Source organism: Empidonax traillii, unplaced genomic scaffold, assembly GCF_003031625.1.
Source record: "Empidonax traillii isolate 1590-97213 ecotype Southwest subspecies unplaced genomic scaffold, ASM303162v1 scaffold766:size301553, whole genome shotgun sequence".
NCBI classification, from domain to species: domain Eukaryota; kingdom Metazoa; phylum Chordata; class Aves; order Passeriformes; family Tyrannidae; genus Empidonax; species Empidonax traillii.
Genome location: NW_020955959.1, coordinates 291915 through 301064, shown reverse-complemented (window position 1 = coordinate 301064; position 9150 = coordinate 291915). Strand labels below are relative to the sequence as shown.

The 9150-nt window shown below is 62.2% G+C and overlaps 2 protein-coding genes across 2 annotated transcripts; both read right to left on the bottom strand.

Moving 5' to 3' along the window:
• Positions 1-3642: 3642 nt before the first annotated feature.
• LOC114066501 (nucleoplasmin-like) lies at positions 3643-4740 on the bottom strand. The gene is made up of 5 exons (XM_027901238.1): positions 4677-4740; positions 4397-4479; positions 4196-4315; positions 4028-4121; positions 3643-3728 (listed from the first exon to the last, which is right to left on the bottom strand). The coding sequence occupies exons 1-5, from the start codon at positions 4738-4740 to the stop codon at positions 3643-3645; spliced, it is 447 nt and encodes a 148-aa protein (XP_027757039.1).
• A 1994-nt stretch (positions 4741-6734) lies between these two features.
• On the bottom strand, positions 6735-8525 carry ADRB3 (adrenoceptor beta 3). The gene is made up of 2 exons (XM_027901205.1): positions 7267-8525; positions 6735-6774 (listed from the first exon to the last, which is right to left on the bottom strand). Exons 1-2 carry the CDS (start codon positions 8523-8525, stop codon positions 6735-6737), a joined length of 1299 nt encoding a protein of 432 aa, XP_027757006.1.
• Between the last annotated feature and the right edge of the window lie 625 nt (positions 8526-9150).

Sequence of the window (9150 nt, the reverse complement as noted above, 5' to 3'; positions counted from 1 at the left end):
AACAGAGCACGCAAATGTGCCTCACCATCAAACTTGCACCTCAGACTCTGAGAGTGCACTGGAAGCAACAAGAAAGAGAACAGGAAAAGGCAATTTGCTCCAGGAAAAAGTCAAAAGTAATGAGGATTACTGAAGGGGGTGGATTCAGGAATCTGCTACAGTTCAGAGGGATATACAGAAGAAATTCTTCCCTGTCAAGGTGGTGAGGCCCTGGCACAGGTTGCCCAGAGAAGCTGTGGATGCCCCATCCAACCTGGCCATCCACAACTTCCAGCCTGGAGCTGCAAGGCACTGAGGGGAAGGGATTTTATCAAGAGACTGAGGCTTTGCCCGGTCCCTGAAGCTGCAGCCTGGGAATCACAGATCCTTTGCCTTTAATATGAGCCAGCACTGGGCACTTTTGTTCCAAACCCGTGGTTTCTAGGAGCATCCTGTGCTCACAGGGCTTCGGTGCCACAATTGATCCCGTGTGCTCCCTGCCCGGGAGCAAACGACGTGTTCAGCAAAGGCAGCCCAGCCCCGACCAAACATAGCCCCACTAGAAGGAAATTATGGACTGACAACCCCCAAAACCACAGAAACCCCACATTAATGACATTAATTGTGTCCGTGAGCACCTGCAGATCCACGTGTATTTATTTTCCAAATAAAACCAGCCCTTTGCAGCCGCACATCAGCACGGCAGCCAGGACGAAACATGCTTCAAACAGGAAGTTGAGGGCTGGAAACAACCGAAAACATCGGGAAATTTCCCCAGGAACACCAAAGCTGTGTTTTCTTTTCTCCTCCCCCTCGATTCTCCTTTGCCCAGACAGACACAAAGGCACCCGCCGAGGGCTCGAGGCGCAGGCCCCGAGCGCTGCTGACCCAGGGCACGCTGGGCTCTGCAGTGTAAACACAGCAGTGCCTGACACAGCCTTAATGAACCCACGGCCTAATTAAGCCTTGACTAGGGTCGACAGCTTCGTCAGGCAAGGCGGCAGCTCCTGGGCCTGCTCAGGTGAGCCAGGGGAGGAAGGTGACTCACCAGCCACATTACAAGGCTGCTGACTCCCAGTAAAACCCTCCCAGGAACCACCCCTGGATTTCACCGCCCCGCTGTTTATGTTCAAAGCAGCGAGTGTGACACAGAGCTGGAGCTGGGCATTAACGACCCCGGCTCGGTGTCCTGCTGACAGCACCGAGGGCAGCCCGTGGAACATGGAAATATCCACCCTGACACGCGCTAAGTGTTTATTAAGGAAAAATAAATAAGCAGCTGGCGGAGCCTGCGCTGGTTCCCCGCTGCAGGGAGGCAGCATTCCGAGGACACCAGGTTTCGGGAGCCGGCCTGGCTGTTCCCTGGGTACAGCGTCAGCACACACACGGAAATAGTGAAGAGTCAAACCCAAGGACCAGGCAGGACTGCCTGGAAAAGCTCTGGACATGTTTCCCCAGCCTCGTCCAGGAGCTATAGGGGGCTCACCCACACTGGGGGAGACCCTGCCCCAAGGGCTCACCCCATGGGCACTTTAGGGGGCTTGAGGGGTACCCGTGGGGCATGAGCGTCCCCCAAGAGAACCCGAGTCCCCTATGGGGCATAAGGGTTCCCCACCAGATCCACACATGCCTGTGATGCACAGAGGTTTCCACGAGGATCAGCGACATCCCAAGGGGAACTGGGGGTCCCCACAGAGCACCAGACCCTGGAGGGGCTCAGAGGGTCCCCCCTCTTCATCCCTCTCCCCAGCTCCCGTGGAACCCAGGAGCCCCCGCACCCCTCTTCGTGGCACCCCCAACCCCTCCCCAGCCTCCGTGGGGCACAGAGGGTCCCCTCCATCCTTTCTCCGCGGTCCCTGTGGTGCCCAGCGCATCCCTCCCTGTGCTCCCCTCGGTCCCCCCCCGTGTCCCCCGGTGTCCCCCCCCGGTCCCACCTGGTGTGCCGCCGCCCGCCGTCGTCCCTGAGCGCCGCCAGGTCCACCTCTGCCCGGCCCAGGAACTTGTCGGCGCCGGTGAGGGCGCGGTGCAGGACGGTGAGGCGGAGCGCGGGCCGCGGGGGCAGCTCGAACGTGGCCTCCTCCCGCCACAGCGGCTCCCCCCGGCACCGCTCGGCCACCGACGTGCGGAACTTGTCGCGGCCCAGCGCCATCACCGCGTACGCGTCGCTGCCGCCGCCGCCCGCCGCCTTGGAGCGCAGCCCCCGCGCCCGCAGCACCGTCACCCGCGCGTGGGTGGGCGCCCAGCCCGCGGCCGCCATGGCGGGAGCGGGGCCGGGACGGGAGTGGGAATGGGGTGGCAGCGGGATGGGATGGGTTGGGAAGGGAAGGGGACCGGGAGCGGAGCCGCCCGGTGCGCCCGCCCCGCCCCTCTCGCGAGAGCGCGGGGTGGGCGGGGACTGGGAGGGGCGGGGTGAGTCATCCAGGTGTGCGCAGGTGTGTGCAGGTGTGTGTACAGGTGTGTGCAGGTGTGTGTACAGGTGTGTACAGGTATGCACAGGTGGGTACAGGTGTGTGTGTGCAGGGATGCACAGGTGTGTGTACGGGGATGTGTGTATGTGCAGGTGTGGGATGTTACAGGTGCGCTCAGGGGTTTTCGTGTACAGGTGCATGGATGTACAGGTGTGAACAGGTGTGCACAGGTGTCAGTACAGGTGTCAGTACAGGTATACAGGGGGTGTGTGTATGTACAGGTGTGTGATGTTACAGGTGCATGGATGTACAGGTGTGAACAGGTGTGCACAGGTGTCAGTACAGGTGTCAGTACAGATATACAGGGGGTGTGTGTATGTACAGGTGTGTGATGTTACAAGTGCATGGATGTACAGGTGTGAACAGGTGTCAGTACAAGTGTCAGTACAGATATACAGGGGGTGTGTGTATGTACAGGTGTGTGATGTTACAGGTGCATGGATGTACAGGTGTGAACAGGTGTGAACAGGTGTCAGTACAGGTATACAGGGTGTGTATGTATGTACAGGTGCATGGATGTACAGGTGTGCACAGGTGTGTACAGGTGTGCACAGGTGTGCACAGGTGTATGTACAGGGATGTGTGTGTGTGGCTTTGTGCAGGGGCAGGGCTGCGCGTTGATCCCAACAGGCACGTGGGAGAGATTCCTCCTGGAACACAAGGAGCACTACCTGGCAGGAGCTGGCAGGATAACTGGTTCCAGGGCTGTGCCGGGCTGAGGAGGCAGAGCAACAGCACAGTGCAGCTCTTCTCCTCCAGATATGCTGGAGCTGGAGAGGTCCCAGGACTCCTGTCCTGGCAGCAGCCCACAGCTCCCCAGGGGCTGCTCGCTGGGACCTCTGCCCAGCCCCACATCAGAGACATGTGTGGAATAGGTTCTCCCAAGAGGAGGCAGGGAGGGAGGGACAGGAGAGCAGGTGACACAGGAGCACCAGAGCACAGTCCAGACTGACCCCAGGGTATTTGCATTTTCCCATTTTTATCACCAAAAAAAAAAGGAAAAAAAAAAAAAAAAGCATTTCTTTGAACGTGGGAGCAATAGAGGGGTCAAGGAGAGGAGACAAGGAATGATACTCAAAGCCCAGACAGTTTGTGTCCCTCTGTGACGTCTGGCACAAAGCACTGGCAGCTTCTGTCAAGGGGTGTCCCCACCACCACACCAGCTCCACTCAGACTTCTCTGAGCTGCCCCTATTCTACGATCCCCCATCACCATCTTCATCTCCTGCGTCTTCCTCCGAGAGCTCTTCCTCCTCATCTTCAGAGCTGACATCATCTTCCACTGGGGAGAGAAGAGGCAGGGCTGCAGCAGGGGTGGCCCTGACTGACCGAGGGGGGTGAAGCCCCTCGGCTGCAAATCCCATCCCACGAGCAGGAACACGGACACCCTCCCACCCCACAGCAGGGAAACTGGCACAGACCACCCTGGCCAGCCCACAACTCCCAGCAAGCACCAACTGCCCCCCGAGTAGCCCTCCCTCCAACCCTGGGGCAAAGCAGAGAGCACGAACTGCCACAAGAGCTGCCGTGGGACCCTCGGCCCACGTGCCCACCCTGACCTCACAGCTTGGTGACACTCACAGGTGACAAGCTGCCCGCTGAGATAGACTGGCCCAGACCCACACTGGAGCACAAAGGTGACAGGAGGGACCAGCTCCAGAGCTCTGAGGCTGATCTGCAAAGAGACAGAGCTCAGAGACCCCCCGAGCCCAGCAGGAGGTGATGTTGTCACCCCACGGGCACCCTTACCATGGGCAGCACCGAGCTCCGCAGCGTGGCGATGGGCACCGGCCTGTGCTCCCCGGAGGCGTTTTTGGAGTCAACAGCCACCACGTGCAGCTCGTCCCCGGCGTCGGCCCCCAGGCAGATCTGTGGGGCCGAGCAGAGAGCCCATGGCACGGAGCCGCCAGCTGGGGCTCTGGCAGCTCCTTGGCAAGGCCCGGATCTCACCGTTCTCAGCAGCAGCAGGTGCTCCAACAAGTCATCAGCCTCCTTCACCACGCAGCTCCGGGCACCGGCACCCAGCTGGCAGCCTGGGGGATGGCACAGCCTGTGCTTGCACAGCTGCCCCCCCCTCACAGAAACAAAGGGGAGGCTTTCCCAGCTGGGCACTCCAAGGGAAAAGGGGGCTCACACCCAGCCTGGCTGCCTGCAGAGCACAGCCACTGTCCCCCCACCCACTCCTGCCACCAGGTGCCCCCAGAGCATCCCGGGGCTCACAGCTCCGTACCCCACAGTTCAGCCACAGGCTTCTCCTCTGGTAGCAACAGGGAGAAGGAAAGCGAGGTGTCCATCCTCCACAGCAGATCTGACAGCAGTGACCAGCTCCTGTGAGACAAACAGCAGAGAAAGCAGCACCCACAGAGGAACAAGTACCTGCCACAGCACCACTAATAAGGGGAAGGGCAACCCCAGGGAGGTGAAAGCTGGGAATGCAGTGCAGGTGGAGACAGGTGGACACCCACCACCCCCTCACACCCTGCAGCAGCACCCACAACCCATCTGAGCCCACTTTAGCTTGATTAGAGCCCTGCCAGGGGGACCTGCAGAACCCTGGGCCCGCTATTCCCTGGGCCCCCTATTCCCTGGGCCAGCCCCCCTTTGCCTCTGCTGCATGGGGAGTCACTCATACACCCATCTTCAGGGGGGTAAAAGAACACCTCATGGGCTGCGTGGGAGGATGAGGTCATGTAAGCTAGGGGACACACAGAACCTGTTTGTGCTTGGGGACAGCTGCTGGGATCAGAAATGAGCCCCCTGAGAGCCACCAGAGCTACCAGACTGGGGTCTGAGGCTTTGAAATGGGTACACTCGCCACGAGCTGCTTTTATTCTCTTTATTTAGTGATTTCATCCTTGCAGGGTGTTAAAAGCAAAACACACCAGGGGAGGGTCCCAGCAGGGCAGGCAGACCCTGTGGCAGCCCAGGTCCCAGTTCCTGTGCAGAAGCTGGGATTTCCCTGGCGCCAGGAGGTGGCACTGGGCACCTCTGTCAGCTCTGCCTGCCCCTTCAGGGTGTAGGGACGTGTGGCAGGGCTAGGGGTTGGCACCATGGCATGCCTAGAGCCTGGCTTTTCTCTGCCAGCCACAGCCCCTGGGAAGGGGGATGCACCCCCTGAGCCTCAGGCAGCCCCCCAGGAACTGCACCCCTCTGCTTGGGAGGGATGTGGAGGCATCACGAAGATTCAAAGGTTTATTTCACACAGTGGGGGGGGGGGACACAAACCAGGACAAAACCTGTACAGTCACTGCAATGATGTATTTACACCAACTCACGCCCACGGGTGCTGCATGGCCGCGTGGCGTGGGCAGGGCACATCTGGGCACGTGTGGGATGAGAATCCTCCTCCCCTCCCATCCCCAGGGCAGCACAGACATGGAACCTGCCCCGAATGACAGGGAGGAACTGGAGGAGACCTGACAAGGTCATAATTGCCTGGTTTGAGAAGTCCTTCGTGCTCAGAGCTCCCCTTGCTCCCCTGAGCCTTTCCTGTGCTGAAGGCATTGCTGCAGCTCCTGGGATCGCACCCAGCCCTGGAATGCAGCAGCTAGGGCAGGGATGGAAATCCTTGGAAGGGCCTGTGTGTGCAGGAAGCTCTTCTCCCTTCCAGATGGACTGTCTGAAACTGGCCAAGCCTGGAACGATGAAGCTGTTCATCCTTCAAGAGAGCAGAGCTGCCAGTCTCCACATCCCACTGACAGTCTCCACATCCCACTGCCAGTCTCCACATCCCACTGCCAGCCATGTCAGGAGCACCCTGGGTGGGAGCTTGTCCCCTGTCCACACATCCCCGAGGCCATGCTGCCCCTTGGCAAGCAGCTCCAGAGCTTTTCCCCAGCTCCAGGTCTCCAGCACCAATGGCACAGAGGAGCCGGTGTTGTCCCGAAACCACCAGCGTTCCCGAGGGAGATCCCCCTCCTCTCCAGGTCGGTGAGTGCACCAGAGGGTCCTTCCAGCACCGTCACCCCCGGTGCTGCTTCTCCGTCCCCAGCCCTGCAAAAAGAGCGTGGGAGGTGACACGGGGTCACCCACCGGGCTCGACTGGGGACAGGGACCCACAGCCACCACCCCAGCGGGCACGGAGGGGGATCCAGGAGCACCACACACAAGGTCTGGAGCCCCAGTAAGCCAAGGAGGCAGCAGCCCAGGCTGACACGGGGCTCACGTGCCCGAAACCGTGGGCTGGCCACGGGCTGCGCTCCCCAGGGAGGGCAGAGGAGAGGCTGGAGGGGTGATGGCCTGGCCAGGGGAAACACTCACTCTCCTCCCTGCTCCCGGCTGCTCCCGGTCAGACGGACGGACCCACGGGCATGTCTCTGCCAGCAAACCTGAAACAGCACAGCGAGTGGGAGCCCAGACCCTTCCCACCCCTCACCACCCCGTGTTCTCAGCACCAGTGAATCCCAGGGAACACCTCTGGCTCCTCTCTCTGCACACTGCTACTGGAAGGAACCTCTCCTGCCCTCAGGCATCAGAAGAGCTTTTGACCAGAGAAACACGGTTAAAATCCGCAGTAACCAGAATAACTCCAATTTTGTCATACTAATAAAAAAAAATTCAGGGTGGAAAAACCCCATGCTGTCATGTGGAGGTGTTTTAGGGAAACATAAAAGGAGAGGGCAGTGGTTCCCAGTCCCACACCCCAGCACCTCTCCCATGCACCCCGGGGTCTGCCTGCCCCCTCAGCTCCAGGGTCTGCCTGCCCTCCAGCTCTGAACTGGGCTATCAGAGCATGGGCCCACCACTGACAGCCCCCCCAGTCACTCCCCAAAGGGCTGGACACCCTGAGTCCCCCCGAGTGAGTGCCTGCCGGTACCTACTCGTCAAGCTGCGAGCACAGCGTGGTCTGGGTGCCCTGCGACCGGGACTCGCCCAGTGGCCGCTGCCATTGCCCACTGCCCTGGGCCGAGGGCGTCTCCTCTGTCCTGCTGCTGCAGCCCCGAGCCTCGCCGTCCTCCCCGGGGCACCCGGGGGCCGCCTTGCTGTCCTCTGGGGGGCCTCCCCGGGGGCTGAAGGCACAGGGGCAGCGCTGCAGGTCCTGTGACACGGCGTGGAGCCGGCGGTCGGCGCGGCGCGGGCAGCACAGCAGCTTGCGGAAGGCGCTCCTGAAGTCGGGGCTGCGGCAGTAGATGATGGGGTTGAAGGCCGAGTTGACGTAGCCCAGCCAGTTGAGGAAGAGGAAGAGCTGATCCGGCACCAGCGGCCGGCAGAAGACCTTGATGATGTTGGCCACGAAGAAGGGCAGCCAGCAGAGCGTGAAGGTGCCCATGATGATGCCCAGGGTCTTGAGCGCCTTGTGCTCCTTGATGGCCAGCAGGCGGGACGGCCTCCTCCGCCGGCTGCTCCGGGACGTGGGGCTGGGGGGCTCCTGCAGGAACCTCACCTTGTCCTTGCCGATGAGCCGGACGTGCCGCGTGGCCACGGCGAAGACCCGGACGTAGACGAAGATCATGACGAGCAGGGGCACGTAGAAGGAGATGGTGGAGGAGACGATGGCGTAGGTCATGTTGGTGACGAAGTCGCAGCAGCGCGGGTCGTCGTAGCAGCGCGCCGCCTGCTCGTCCGCCCCATCCCGCCACCAGTGGTTCATGATGGGCAGGAAGGAGATGAAGGCGGAGATGGCCCACACCAGGCACACCACGGCCCGCGCCCGGCCCTTGGTGACCAGCGCCTCGTACTGCAGCGGCGAGGTGATGGCGAGGTAGCGGTCCACGGCGATGGCGCACAGCGTCTCGATGCTGGCCGTGACGCACAGCACGTCCAGCGACGTCCACAGCTCGCACACCGTGGTGCCGTAGGGCCAGTGGCCGCTCAGCAGGATGGTGGCCCCCGGCGGCACCACCAGCAGGCCCATGATGAGGTCGGCGCACGCCAGCGAGGTGATGAAGACGTTTGTCATGGTCTGCAGCCGCGGCGTCTTGGCGATGGCCACGATCACCAGCAAGTTGCCGGCCACGATGACCAGGACGGTGAGGCTGAGGGCGGCCCCCAGCACCCACTGCCGGCCCAGGCTGCCGGCCCCGCTGCAGTTGCCGGAGCCCCCCCAGGCGCTGCCGTTGCCCGCGGGGAGGGGGCTCATCTCCGCCGGGCTGGGGGCGCCGGCCCCGCGCCCCGCCGTGCGCTCCCCGCCGCGCTCCCGGCGCAGCCCTCGGGGCGGACCGGCGGGGCCGGGTCCCCTCCGCGCCGGAGGAGGAGCCTTTAAAGGCGCGGGGCGGCCCCGGGCTGCCCGCTCCGGACGGCGAGGGGAGAGGAGCGGGCGATGACATCGCCTCCCCCCCGGATGGGGTGTCCCGGCCCGTCCTGCTCCCCCCGGCATCCCCGCCGGGAGCCTTTCCCCGTGCCCTCCAGCCCCTCGCCGCGTCCCCGGTCCCACCCGTCTGTTCTTGATCTCCACACACAGCAGCCCCTCACTGCGTGCCTCGTCTTTCTCTGTGCATCCTCACCCCTTTGTGCCCCCCTCACCAGTGCTCTGGTCCCTCTCCCCACACCTCAGCTCTCACCCTGCCCCCCTTGCTCTCACCCCTCACTGTGCACCCCAGGGCTTTGCTGTGTCCTACTCCCCCTGTGACCTTCTCCCTGGGCAGGGCAGGCTGTTCCTGGTGGGGACAGTGACCCCCCTGTTCCCCCTGAACATCAGCGGAGGGATGGCAAGGTGACAGCTTTGCTCCCAAAGACGATGCCCAGGGCCACAATCACTACTTCAT

Excerpts from the sequence above, each read along its gene's own strand:
- LOC114066501 (XM_027901238.1), bottom strand. The coding sequence starts at position 4,740 with ATGGACACCTCGCTTTCCTTCTCCCTGTTGCTACCAGAGGAGAAGCCT. Across the intron at positions 4,480-4,676 it reads GCCTGTGGCTGAACTGTGGG|GCTGCCAGCTGGGTGCCGGT; the intron begins GTACGGAGCTGT and ends GCCATCCCCCAG. Across the intron at positions 4,122-4,195 it reads GGAGCTCGGTGCTGCCCATG|ATCAGCCTCAGAGCTCTGGA; the intron begins GTAAGGGTGCCC and ends GTCTCTTTGCAG.
- ADRB3 (XM_027901205.1), bottom strand. The coding sequence starts at position 8,525 with ATGAGCCCCCTCCCCGCGGGCAACGGCAGCGCCTGGGGGGGCTCCGGC. Across the intron at positions 6,775-7,266 it reads CTGTGCTCGCAGCTTGACGA|GTTTGCTGGCAGAGACATGC; the intron begins GTAGGTACCGGC and ends GTGCTGTTTCAG.